Below are 14,235 nucleotides of genomic sequence, written 5' to 3'. Positions count from 1 at the left end.
ATTTGACACTAACACTTAATTGTCTGATAATGGCTGTCTTGAAATTGTATTCTGCAAGGGATTTTGCCAATAACCTCTAATAAAGCAGGTTGAAATGGATACAAGGAGTAAGTTAAATCTTGGCCACACTCACCCAGAGGCACAGAGGAAACTTGAGCCTCAAAGATTTGGTGCATTAGTTCTGCTAAGCTAACCGTGAATGCTAATTGCAGGAAGGACAAACTGTAACCCCTGCCCTGTGGCCATGAACCCATTAAACAGCACAGAGAGTTCATAGGTATGGAGAGTGCACAAAGAGGTTTGCCTGAAAAGACCTGCAATCTGATTTCAGTTTAAATGGGGATACCTACTTACTGTTTTTCAAAGGTTCCCCGGGGATGTGCCCTCCCTGTATTTAAAGTAAGACTGCTTGTCACTCCAGAACTGACCGCAAATCATCTGTACAATGCAAAAGGTTCTGGAGTCTGTTGTGTGAGACAGAGAACTTGGGTGTCTCTCTACAGGACAGATCAGTTATGTCTAAGTGCTTGTGGTTTCACGCCCTGGAGGGTAACAACCCAGTCATGGTAACATATGACACCCTGTACATGGAAAAGGTGTTCTTTATGATCAGGAGCAATAAAGCATTGCCACTGAATCACCAACCTTAATTATTTAGATTGAACTTTCATTTAGGCATAGATTGCTAAAAACACGCCAGACAAAATACAAAACCATGCTAGTGATAAAACATTACCAGGAATGCTATTATGCACAACAGTATCCCAATTTACATTGATTGCATGCTAACGTTTGCTAATTAGCACCAAACGTAAATGTGTTTGCTCAAAACCAGATGCCGGACAAACCAGATTTATATTTGACATTTGATAAAGTATTTGTCCCTTTCATGATTTCTTAGTTTTTTCCATATTTCTCACACTTAAATGTTTTAAATCTTCAAATAAATGTTCATATTTGACAAAGGTAACTATAAAAAAATCTGCATTTTATTACTTTATGAAAAAGTCACAGCTACTTTCTGCCACTGAATGTGCCATCTGCATCTGCTAACCACTCTTCTAAAGAATAAGTGGTCAAATGGTCCATTTATGAGGCCTTGGACAGTTTACATTGATGGAAGATACACACAAGTGTAACTGATAACCTGGTAGCCGAACGTTCCACATATTAATGCTTAAGTTTGTTTACGCTGTTTGTGTAAAACACAGAAATACATTTATTATGCGATGCCCTTTATAGTGAAGTTAGTCTAAATGTAAAACCTAATAAGATGTGGTAGTGTGATTAACACATTAGTGGCTCAGTAATTTAAAACAGCATCAATTGAGTTTTTATACAAGTTTGTTACACTGGTATAATTTCTTTCAGTTTCTACAGTCTCCAAAGTAAAGATCATGGTCTTGTCCTCCCCAGATTTAGCATGCTGTGTCCACTTCATCCAAACTTCGGGGGAACGAAACCCAACCCTTTCACTCGGGCATGGCTGTGGCCTGCCTCGCTCCTATCTGCCCCTGCCCCAGGGAGGCTTTTAAAGGAACTTTGGTGGGCGAGACAACATCTTCTCAAGAGCATTGTAGTTACATTAGAGCGTAATTAGGCGATAAAGCTTAAGGCCATGTAACCCACTGCTAGGTGTCACACTCACAGCTATCCATCTCTTTTACAGGGCTGACAGGGGACAGGGGCACTCCTCTGGGAGCTGGACTATAGTAAATTAAAAATCTCTGGGCATGACAAGGGGGGGTCACAGATATTTGGTTTGACATTCCATTTTGGCTCATAAGCTTTGCGCTGGAGATTAGGTTAAATACAGTGCAGTCCAAATCTTTATTTAAATCATTTAAAAATATTTAGAGACCTTATAAAAATAAGGTCTTTAAAATTATAAAATTGGATTACATTTCTTTATTAAATTAAATGTATGAATGATATTTTAGAAAAATTACAAAATAAAATACTTTTTAACCTCACTGGTGGCATAGTGCTATGAAAAAGTACTTTCCCCATCCATATTTTTTTTTTGCATGTTTTTCACATGTTTGAGATCATCAAATAAATTGTAATATTAGACAAAGATAACTAGAGTGAATGCAAAATGCTATTTTGAAATGATGGTTTCATTTATTAAGGGGAAAGACCTATCCAAAGCTACCTCACCCATGCCAAAAAGTAATTGCCCCATAAAACTAATAACTGCTTGTGCCTCTCTTGGCAGCAAAAACTGCAATCAAGCATTTGTGATAACTGACAATGAGCCTTTCACATCACTGTGGAAGAATTCTGACCTACTGACAATTTTTTTTTGATTCAGCCCATTGAAGGGTTTTCGAGCGTGAACCTTCTGTTTAAGGTCACACCAAAGCATCTCAGTTTTAGGGCTAGACTTTGACTAGGCCACTCCAAAACCTTCATTTTGGTTTTTTGAGCAGAGGTGAGTTTACCGGTGTGTTTTGGATCTTTGTCCTGCTGCATAAACCCAGGTGTGCTTGCGCTTTAGGGCACAAACTGATGACCAGACATTCTCCTTCAGGATCAAAGCAGCTCCAGACTATCACTCTATTGTAATTTTAAAATTTGTTTGATAATTTGTGTAACAAATATGCAAAAATGTTTGCCCAGGAAGAAGGCAAACATTTTTCATAGCACTGTAAAGTATTAAAGGAGGCTTTGTTAGGGTGTCAGTAAAACCTCGAACACTGAACCATAGTAGGTGTGCTGATATGGTTATGAAATCTTGTAATCAGTTTTCTTCCAGCATGAAATATAATTTATGCTCATTAAAAATTACCATAGTTTAATTTTTATCATTTAAAATTGTGATTTCACAATTAAAAGCTTGAAGAAACTGCATTATAGCATGGTGTCAGTTTGTGTCTTTGTGGTCTACAGTAAGTAACAATGAAACGTAAGACAAACCAGAATGTGGTCAATATTTTCCTGATGCATCATGTGATTTCCCCATTTTTCCCCAGCTCACGAACGACGCAGGGCTATCATCAGCTTGATATAATATTAGAAACCAGTCTTGAGAGATAAGGTGTCTGCTGAAGGTCATCTGCGCCCTCTTGAGTGAACATAAGAGCCCTTTGTGGTTGGGTTAAATGCACCTGACAGGCTGTTGGAGGACAATCACCCATTTTAATTGTCATGTAACGGTTTCATGTAGAGCCAAAGTGTCTGCAACACTTCAGTGGTTGGAAATCAGAGCCCAGCCACACAACCACAGATGTGGTTATCTGAACATTTGCTAGAGGAAATTAAAAAAAAAAAGACATTTGGAAGAACATGCTGATAGATAATCCAGCTATCTGCAACAATTTGTTAAATTATAGAGCTTAATACATCTTTTAATAAAAGGGTTGGAAAAATACTAACTGCCTTAATGCACCTTTCAAATAGACTGCTAAATTACTTTTTCCTGTGTAACACCTATCCAATATGGGTTTAATGAACACACTAAATTTCGCAATTTAGTAGAAGCCAAAAATGGCAGGAAACAAGGTAATTCACTACACCCACAATAACAAACCCCTGCCCATTCTCCCTCTATTTCCATGAATGCCATTTCATATTAAGCTGCAGTCCTAATCTAACGTCAAAGACAGACTCATTATCGACAATCACAGGAATTAGTTACATCATTTCACCAAAGTGGACTAATCATTTCCAGGATACTGCAGAAGCAGATAAAAACCATTTGGGAAAAAATAGGATATCTTAAATAGAATAACTGACATCTATATCTTCTCTCATGCTTAGGCTGAAAGGTTTCAGAAACTGCATTAGATGCCATTGAAAATCTGCGGGAAAAAGACATCGCTTATATTTTTCCAGAGCTGCACTGTGCCAGTCGTATATTACCAAATACTGCATTACAAAAGCCTGTGTTGCATCTAATTCTGTCATCAGTGTAACAACTGGCACAGTCTATAGATAAATTCAGTGATAATAATACACTTTTAAAAAGTTTTAGCCCTCTGAAACATCACTGCTGTCATCTGCTAAAACAGCAGAATTAGCTCATTGTTTATAGGTTGGAAGTTACCATAAATCCACTACTAAGGGATATATCTATATCTGGGGAGAGAGAGAGACAGAGAGGGAGAGAGATGTATATACACACACACTTAAAAATGGATGATGAAAAAAAGGATGATTAAATAGGCTGGGTCATCAAGTTTAGTTGTTTTTTTCTCCCAATTTTCCCCAGTAATAAACCTGGATCTTGTTTAGGCCAAAGACCTCTGATGTCTATCAGCAGAGGTCACTGTCTGGGGGCAAGTGGAGCCCACAGCAAGATGAGTGGATCATCACTTTCCCTCAACACATCATCAAGAGAACAATCCTTATTGCCTTGACACATTCCTAGCATTTCTCCAGCTGTTGTTCATGCAGGTAGTATGTGACAAAGTATAAATTAACTTCATGATGGTCATATTTGAACATTTATTAAATTCCAAGTATCAAACTGTGAGCACTGAAAGACTGATCCACGAACAGCTGCAACTGTGCCTTGTTAAAATGTCAAAATACCAAAAAGACCAAGGGGAAAGAAAAGTCAAAAAGGTACAGTATATACAAAAATGATTTTAGTCGAGAAAGAACAAGACAAATACATAAAAGAATGAAATATTTAACACAGACCAGAAACGAGCAGAAAATGTAACAACTGTTACTTAAATTACAAATGCGGTTTGGGAATGGAAAGAAATGACAGGAAACGATATAGTAATGGTACACTGGATGCCAGCAGATAAATCCAATGTGATAAAGGCTTCAAAGGCAGAGGGAAGTCTTCCTCTGTGCACTTAGGTTGACCTGTAAACCAAAAAACACAAGAAGAGATTCAATTAACTTGAGCAATCACTGAATTGATACATGGAGACAAGTCATATCCCATTTGGTAACTACAGTTTTGTATCATTGCTTCTTTTCGAAGTTCTCGACAAAAGCAACTCACCTTTTAATTAAGTCGGTACTTTAAAATTACTTTTAACATCTGCTTATTGAGATTACAATCAGTCTTTCTACATCTAAAAGCTCCAATGAAAAAAAAAGCACATTTAAGGCATCCTGAGGTGAAGGAAAAGATAACCTTAAAGAGATTTGGATTTTTGGCCAGAGTCCCAGTATAGTCATGGCTATGATATACACCACAAAGATAAGCCTCAAAATGCCAGGTCGTGGTTACCAAACACATGACAAGAAACTGTTGAGCTCTGCAACCAGGTTCTAGGGACAAGTATGGCTGACGGTGAAAGAGACAATCTGGTATTTGAAAAGTATGTTGTGATGTTTATAGACTATTATGGATGTTTACCTGCCAGTACCTATTCAGCTTACTCAAATAAAGCTGAAAATGAACTCTAATAAAATCTATGATTTATTTCAAATTAGATATAGAGGGAAATATTAAGAATTCCTTTTAAAATACTTTAGGTCTGGATTGAAAAACAAGTCAAAAGAACACCTCAATTCTTTTGACTTTGACAAAACAGGGGTAGTATTTATAACAGGCCCACTTTAATGGACTGCCTCATGCTATATAGAAGGTTTATGTTTATTTGGTCACTGAGTAGATATTTATAACAGCCACAGATGTACAAAGTGAAAGGAGGACTTCAAGTTCTCATCTATCTTTCACTATCGGATATTGAAAAGTGGATGGACAGAGATAAAGATCAGCATATGCTGCAGCTCGACCTGCACATTGTAAACAGCACTGCTCAGAGATTCAGCGGTATGAAACTGCCATTCTGAGCAGTACAGCACAGTACACAAGAGGAAGACTCACTTGGGCTTTGTCTCGGCATCTGTGACCTGGCGGATAAAGATGGCATCCTCTGGGTGGCTGATGTCTCCTTTCTCAAACATGTAGGAAGCGGCGATTGCAAGCATGGTGCCATCATTATTAAAGGCCAGTGATGCAATACTGGTTGGATACCGATGGAACTGACACAAACGCTTCTTGTTGAATGGATCCCAGATGTTCACAAAGCCATCTGAGCCACCTGGTAAAAGGAGAGGTTCAAGGTCAACCTCAAAAAGTTTTCGGCCTTGTTATTGCTGAGATATGGATCTATATTAACAAGAGTTCTGGATGCAACCTTGGCAGTTAAGAGGTGAAGGTCAGAGAAAAATCTAAGATATTTTCTGTAGCTGACTCTTTTTGTATATACATATATAAGCTAAGACAGATCTAAGAATAAACAAATACCTGCTTTTGTCAAGTACTAACTAGCCAATCTTACCTGTGGCAAAGGTGTTATGAACACTGTGAAATGAGATGGCATTGACAGGATAAACATGCTCGATTCCTTCTTCCTTCAGCCTGTGGCACTTGAAAGCGTATTTCTTCTTCTGAACTTCCTGGCTTGGGTCCAGGTACTCTACAGCTACACGTCCCTCAATTGAACTCAAGACATACCCCTGGAGCCAAGACAGAAAATATGAGGTTAAAATTTGACTCTATATTATCAGGTTCTATTAAGAACAAATTATCAGCCAGGTTTTAACAGTCTTCATATTTTATAGTCTACCTGTTTGTTGGGGAAGGCTCTAATGCAGCGCGTCTGATACTTCAGACTGGACTCTCTTCTTTGCTGCACATATCCCATGTTTCTCAAATCCCACACCAGTACTCGTCGTCCTGCTGTGCCAACAATCAGCCTATCTCCAGCCACAGAGAGGGTATACACCTTTGACAAAGACAAGTTATGAGACAAGATGGCGACATCACTAGCAGTGCCAAAAATCATATGAAATGTATATGCATATGCATACAACATTACTTAACCACATGCAAACATATTAAACTTAACATCTTTTTCTTTGTTAACCATTATGGGAAAGTAAATGAATACAATTACAATGTCTAATGTAGGGAGCTTTCTAGAAAATATATTAATAGCTACATCACTGTGTACCAGTATTAGGAGTAAAGCCAAAATAAAATGTAAATAAAATCCATCAAAAAATTTTCCTGTTTTCATTAATAGTCTTATCAACTCATTCTCAATAACAACTGCTAAACCTGTAATGCCCTCCTGAGAATCCAAAATACTTTGTTGCTTTGAAAAAGGATGAATCTCCAAAAATGTCATGTTTTCTTTTTTAAACTTTAATAGCAATTCTAGTGATTTAGATCTGAAAACATGTATATAACAATCTTATAAACAATATGGTTAAGCTCAGCGGTGGCTCTACTGCTTTACCTTGTCTGGCTGAGTAAAGGTGCCAGCGTTGCAGGGCGTTCGTGGGTCCCACAGTCGAACTGATCTATCCCAGCTACCTGTTACCATGACATTAACTTCTGGGCAGTACTCTACACAACGAATGGCAGCATCATGTGTTCCAACAATTGTGTCTGTTTAAAGAGAAGAAACCAGCAGAATATAGATGAAAGCATTCCAACAAATATGTTTTACTACTGGAAGTTTTTAATCCACCTACCAGATTAGTAACATACCTTGGTCTGTGTTCAAATCATGCATTTTTAACTGTGCATCTAAACCTCCACTCCAAGAATGTGTTGGATCCTGAAAGTTAAAGGTTTATCATTTGAGCACACCAGACTTCAAGGCTATAACATAACAAGAAGAAACCTAAGCAGAAAATATGTGACCTACATAAAATGCACAATCCAGAACTGGAGCCGTGTGCTGGTACTTCATTCGCATGGTGTTGCCTCCCACGTCATAGAGACGGACAGTGCAGTCCCAAGAGGAAACCAGGAGAAACTGGGCTGTGCTGGGACTGAACTTGACAGCAGAGATGCCATCCTCTGGTCCCTGATTGAGCTTGTACTCGTTTGAGCCTGTCATCTGCAGCAGAGAAAAATGAGCAGGCGATTTCAACTTTAATAGTAATCAACCCTGCAAGGTGTTTTAATGCAACCTAACTGACATTTAGACTGGAATCACAACAGGACACAACAGAGGTCAAACATTATAAACTGGGCTGTTAATTTCGATCTAACTGCCCAGTTTTAAATACTGCTCCACTATGAACATCTATGACACTGTCAAAACACATATTTTATTCATTTCCTCATTCATTTGGAAAAAAATGTCTGTACAGAAATTTTTAACACTTTATTGGGCAAGGAGCTATATTTGGTAACTTAATAGCCAAAATTAGCACCCCAATGCTTCATATTGAAATTGTAGAGCCATGGATTCCTCCCAGTGAGTCAGCAAAGATCAGGTCATATATATATATATATATATATATATATATATATATATATATATACTCCCTAGCTTGGGAGTCACTGCAAGCTAGGCGAGTGGCTCCAGCAGATCCCGGGAATAACATCTGAGATCTCTGTCCAGAAGAGCGCAGTCCTGGGAACAGCTAAGATACTGCGCAGGACCCTCAAGCTCCCAGGCCTCTGGTAGAGGACCCGAGCTTGAAGGATAAACCGCCCGCAGGGGCGTGCTGGGTGTTTTTATATATATATATATATATATATATATATATATATATATATATATATATATATATATATATATATATATATATATATATATATATATATAGTTCCAGTTGTATAGTTGTGATAGAAGTTGACATAGGTGTTGTTTGTTTAGGATTTCTAGAAATTTGAGACGTGTGTGGCATAAAAACTGTAGCAACATATTTGATCATATGACCTGTTCACCTGAAACTGGTACAAGGGATGTCAAGTCCATTTTAGACATACACCGGATGTATCTAGCAAGCCATACTTGTGTTATGAAAAACAAACAAAATAAAAAACTATTATAAACGTAGGACAGCAGATGTCAATTGTATATTGAACCTTGCCACAAGTTTGTGTAATAACATAAAGTGATTCAGTGACAAATGTATTCCACTTGACATTTTCAGGCTATAAATAGAACCACAGATGCTATATTTAGTTCATTTTATAAGCATACATCCATGTATTTTTTACCGTGAGTCTTGTTACTGCTAAAATTGACTTAGTATTTCAATATATGCGATTAATTTATTTTGGACTGAATTACATGTAAGAGAAAATAAGTGGTACCACCACTAGTTATACCATTTTTTACTCCTTGTTATACATTTACAATTTCTGCATCACCGTTTTAGATTCATTTTAGGCTTCACTGTTAATGCGCACCTTCAAAGATGGCTGGATATTTATGTTCTCTCTTTTATTTTGCATTTGTGTAGTTGGAACTTTTTTTTTAAGTACCATGCCGTATATAAACCCTAGATCCAGGTGGATACACATGCAGCGAAAAAACTTAAATTGTTGCTGAAAATGATAAATATTTAGTTACAATGTCTTATTGGAAATTATGTCACCTTACAGAAGCTTCAAGTATCATAAGGCCTGTGACAGAACAGGACTGCTGTTATCGTTGTGACAAATGCCAGTATTATTCAAGATAAAAATGTTTCCCTAAAATCTCTAAGTTTTTCCAGTACTTTATTTTATAGACACACTTTTTGGAAACATGTTTACCTAAGATGGGGAGAAGTCATTATACTGATTGTGATTTGCAACACAACGTGCTCCAATGACACTTCAGATTTGAAATTTTGAATTTCCACGTCTTTCAGTGATTCCCTTATAAAGGGTTACTATTACTTAGAAGTTATTAGTGGCTTCAGTGAAAACCAAACATGCGTTTTCATACACATTATAAAGCTACATAAATTCCCTGGTCGCAAACACAGCCTAACAGCAGTTGGTTAAAGGCTTTGTTGCTTGTTTTCAATGCAGCCCACCGACAGAATACCCGCCCCAAATAGTAGCTAGCAACCATATAAACTAAAATACATGTTTATATGCCTTTCTGTCAGTTGAATGACTGCGCTACTTGTGACTTTATAACCGCATTACTTTTTGTTCCACACTGACTGGACTCATTGTTCAGTTAAATCCAGGAATTACACCAAGCCCACTACTACTCTTGCCACTGGTGTTAGCTAATGCTAGCTCGAAAGGGCAAAAGCAACGAGCACAAATGTTAGTAGTTTCACTTCACTTACCGCTTCAGTCAGATGTCGTTCGGACGTGATCAGTTGGTTTATTTGCCAAGAGCGATTATTATACCTTTTTAGTTAACTATAAAAATATATGAATATACGAGAACACAATGTGGCTGCGTGAGGATAGCTCGCTACCGACGGTCCACAAGGCGCTGATTGGTTGAAAGAAATGTTCAAGTTCGCGCCTGCGATTTCATTGGCTGAGCTGATTTCTATGGTTATTTCCGTTGTCTCAATACAGAACACGTGACATGGGTCCCTTTTCTGTCTTACGCCGTATTTCTTCCTAGAGCCTACTTTCTAAGATGAATAGGCCTGATATCTATCTATCTATCTATCTATCTATCTATCTATCTATCTATCTATCTATCTATCTATCTATCTATCTATCTATGCAAGCATTTATCTGTGGTTTTACTCTAAAATCATGAAGTTGTATAGCTCATATGTTAAATAAACAGGTAGCAGAAAAGCTGAGAGAAAAGTGAGCACATTTTGAAACAGGCACCTGTACAATGCGCCTTTTTTGTTGTCCATTTTTTTGTTTTTGGCTTTTTGCTTTTGCTTTTTGAAGTTTGACTAGGAGTTTACCACATAAATTAACCACCATAAATCAACCATATTGAGGCACATGTAATGGTATATTTTAGTTTAAGCTGCTCTCAAGCGCTATTCAATAAGGAAAATAATAAAAAAGAATAATAAAATAAAGCATATAGTAACGTGATGACTTTATGAAAAATTAAGAAGGCCGGCTCTCAATCTTTCTGATTCATTTTGTAATTTAGGCTAGTACATTCTAATTTGTGTGGATATGTGACAGTTTTCTTCTTCTAATTATAGGACATGTTTTCCGCAATACTTTTTCTTAATTATATAAAGCAAAAATTATATGATGAAAAGAGCTGACGTTGAGGCCTAAATGCTTCACAGAAACCCAACATTTGGTTCATCCAACGTTCCTATTATTTAGAATGCAGTTGTTTATTTTTCTAAGTGATCGGTATAAATATTGTTGCCACTCTAATGCTGATCCGTGTTTTATTTTCGATAGGCTCGAAAATAAAACACGGATCAGCATTAGAGGAAGCTTAAGAACCCTTAAGAACATACCCCTCACAAATGTTTGAAACCAAGAACGACATGACTTGAATAAACATTCGTGTTGCACACACCAAGGCTATATAAAAGGAAACATTTCTTGCTTGAATTAATTTTTACTGAGTGCGAGACCATATAATATACAGAATTTCAATAACAACATCAGAAGAAAACCATACACAAAAAACAGAGGCTTTTTTGGCTTTTTCATGGCTTTAAAATTACGCCAACCACTGCGTCAAAAAGACAAATGCCTGTATCATCTGCAGTTGTTTTTTTGGTGGTGGTGGTGGGGGGGGGGGGGGGGGGGGGGGTGTCTTTTAAGAATGACATGATTGTCCTGACTATTACCAAGTGAGCTATAGGCCTATGGGAGACAAAGGCTGGCAGCCTAATTTAAAGCCAACAGTATTGCACAATATTGAAAAATATTAAAATATTTAATTCCACATTCAAACACTGACACAAATCTCTGTAAATTACATATAGACAGCCAACCCTGTTCAACTTAATACGTTCAAATATATGCACCCAAAATGGATCATAATAATTAAAAAGAAAAAAGAAAATAACCAGAAAATCCATTACTTTTGTTCCCCACACGCGTGGGAGCTGTAAAAGGGACCCTGTCTTGCTCAAGGACACTTTAGTAGAAGAAAGCATGATTACAAATAATAATAATAATAATAATAATAATAATAATAATAATAATAATAATAATAATAACTGTGTCCGTTCAATCTACAAAATATACAAAACAATTTTTTTTCAGTTAATCACTCTCATTTAAAAACATATGTACAATGCTTTATGACACAAATGTTAAACGGGTCTCAGCAGTGGGACTGGGTGAGAATAGTACATGTGGTGGGGGAAAGCCAGGAGTGCCTGGCCGCCCGGTGAGTTTGTAGCAGGGCCCCCGCTCGTTTCTGGGGCTCCATTCTCGTGGTAGAGTATGGGAACCCGCACAATCCTCTGTGCCGCCGCATGGCTCAGGTTGGCCGCCTCCAGCTCGGCGGCCAGCTGCCTTTTCCACTTATTCCTCCGGTTCTGGAACCAGATTTTCACCTGCGTCTCGGTTAAGTGCAGAGACGCGGCTAGGCCTGCCCTCTCTGAGCTGCTCAGGTAGCGCTTAATGTCGAAAGTGGACTCCAGCTGAAAGACCTGACTTCTGGAAAACACGGTGCGCGTCTTCTTCTTCCGACAGGGCTTCTTCTCGGAGTCCAGCTCGTCGTTTTTTCTCCTCCAGTCGTCCTCCTGGTCTGTTTCTTTCTTTGGCTCCTCCGAGTCACTTTCATCCAGGGCGATGTCATCGTCGGCGCTTTCATCTTTGGCATCTTGATCACTTTTCTGGAGATCCGGAGAGCGCCTGTCCGGTGCCTGTGATGCTTCTCTTAAGCTGACCTTCTCAGACCCTGGAGAAAAACATTTTATTTTGTTAAAACCTATTCTTCAACGACAAACAATTCTGCAGTGAAAGCTATCCTACCTCTATTCTATTTTCCCCTTTATGTAATTGGTTTATTGTTGGGATACATTAAGTTTAATTTAGAGTTTAAAGTATTTAAAACGTTTTTATTAAGATTTACGTATCCATTCACGATGTTGAATACACCACAGCTTTTTCCGATAGAAGAACGTGAATTAATATTAAAACACTATACGTCCCTCGTCTAAAGCAAAACAATAATTTACCTCCAGTCCTAAAATGTGCTCCAAGCGTGTAGGGGTACCACCAGGTAGATGCTCTTTCCAGATATTGCGCGGATAGTCCAATTCTCTGTGCTGGCAGCTCAAATCGAGGAACAGACAAATCACCGAGCCGAGAAAAGAAACTGCCTTCCAAAACCCCCTTGTGCGAGCTGAGGATGCTTTTTGGCTTCGTGGGTTTGTCTTCAATATTCAGCAGGTTCTTTATGGAGAACGGCGAGTCTTTTGCAGGTTGGCGAGCCTCTTGAGTATCAGAGTCTGCCATCACCGTTTACTGTCCGACAGGGATCACCATCAAAAGCTGAAAAAAGATATTAAACAGATCTAAAGGATTCTCTGGCGTTAAAGTCCGAGCTAAAATAGTTCGCATAAGATGGAGGGAAAACTCAGAAAGTCGCGTAAAGCTGTGCCCAGCTTCCCCCCCACGAGAATGATCAGCGTGAGAGCGCAGAGATCACTGAGTCAGACTTGCTCCCGACCGTAGTGATGAAATAAAAATGCCATCCGAGTTAAAGCGTGCTCGGTCGCTGCTATTGGACAGGTACAATAGCAAATGGGATTTGAGATGAAACCGCGTGGGGGTCTGACAAGAATGGACTCCAAAGAAAAAGGCCGCGCGAGAGTTTTGGCTTCGGGCTCAGCAGTACGCACCCACTTGTCAACCAATTAGATAAAAGAGGAAAATGTATCAGGGTTATGAGGGGTGTGCGCGAGCCACAATTACCTGTCAGTAAATTGAATAAATGGTCCATTGATTAAATGGTCCAGCGAAATCAAGCAACTTAGCCTTATTAAACAAATTACGCATAGGGTTTACGCACGAATGTAAGCTACGATATACAATAACAAAATGGCGAAGTATTATTCTTAACGCACAAAAAGATTCAGAAAATTGTTAAATATTTAGTCATTTAATGATTTTTGTCATTAAACGCGGACGCTGAACACTATGACGCACGATTTCGGCGTGCCACTATTCTGTTGCGTCCTGACGCGCGTGTGTTCGGCAGGAAAGCTGTTCGTTTCACCTGCACCGGAGCGCATTGACTTCGGTGTAATTTTATTAGCCAGGAAGCGCTACAGGCAGACATCAAATTGAATGTTTAACCATCGTGATAAAGTCTTTTCACATCAGCTTAGTACCAAAGCAGACAAACCCACAGGGGCAGCAGGTGATCTAATGCGCGAGGATGACAATAGGCCTGTTTCTGTCACACATACAACAGTGCTAGTACTTGAATTAAGCAAATTTCAATTGTGTACCTGAAGAGACATGTATAAGAGCTGTTTGGTCACATTTTATTTGTGCGTATGATGAACGAAAGAAAGACCAGGAAAGAAAATGAATTTATAAGTACACTGCTTTTCTGATCTCTATTTAGACTAAGAGCATATATCTCCAAAAACGGAAGA

The 14,235-nt window shown here is 38.4% G+C and overlaps 2 protein-coding genes across 3 annotated transcripts; both read right to left on the bottom strand.

Moving 5' to 3' along the window:
• Nucleotides 1-4,435: 4,435 nt before the first annotated feature.
• Nucleotides 4,436-10,161, bottom strand: bub3 (BUB3 mitotic checkpoint protein; the record flags this gene model as incomplete). 2 transcript variants are annotated; one of them, XM_080873361.1, is made up of 8 exons in its annotated part: nt 10,012-10,161; nt 7,632-7,826; nt 7,472-7,541; nt 7,218-7,369; nt 6,543-6,701; nt 6,255-6,432; nt 5,798-6,014; nt 4,436-4,821 (listed from the first exon to the last, which is right to left on the bottom strand). In XM_080873361.1, the coding sequence occupies exons 2-8, from the start codon at nt 7,824-7,826 to the stop codon at nt 4,812-4,814; spliced, it is 981 nt and encodes a 326-aa protein (XP_080729487.1). In that variant the 5' UTR covers nt 10,012-10,161. The 2 variants fall into 2 exon arrangements, with proteins under 2 accessions (XP_080729487.1, XP_080729488.1); XM_080873362.1 differs by lacking the exon at nt 4,436-4,821 and having other exon boundaries at nt 5,794-6,014.
• Nucleotides 10,162-11,220: 1,059 nt separating this feature from the next.
• Nucleotides 11,221-13,405, bottom strand: hmx3b (H6 family homeobox 3b). Its single transcript, XM_080872325.1, has 2 exons — nt 12,808-13,405; nt 11,221-12,527 (listed from the first exon to the last, which is right to left on the bottom strand). The coding sequence occupies exons 1-2, from the start codon at nt 13,085-13,087 to the stop codon at nt 11,935-11,937; spliced, it is 873 nt and encodes a 290-aa protein (XP_080728451.1). The 5' UTR covers nt 13,088-13,405; the 3' UTR covers nt 11,221-11,934.
• Between the last annotated feature and the right edge of the window lie 830 nt (nt 13,406-14,235).

This window comes from Rhamphochromis sp. 'chilingali', assembly GCF_963969265.1.
Source record: "Rhamphochromis sp. 'chilingali' genome assembly, chromosome: 22".
Lineage (NCBI taxonomy): Eukaryota > Metazoa > Chordata > Actinopteri > Cichliformes > Cichlidae > Rhamphochromis > Rhamphochromis sp. 'chilingali'.
Note: the sequence above shows the minus strand (reverse complement) of the source record. Positions and strands in the feature narration are given on the sequence as shown.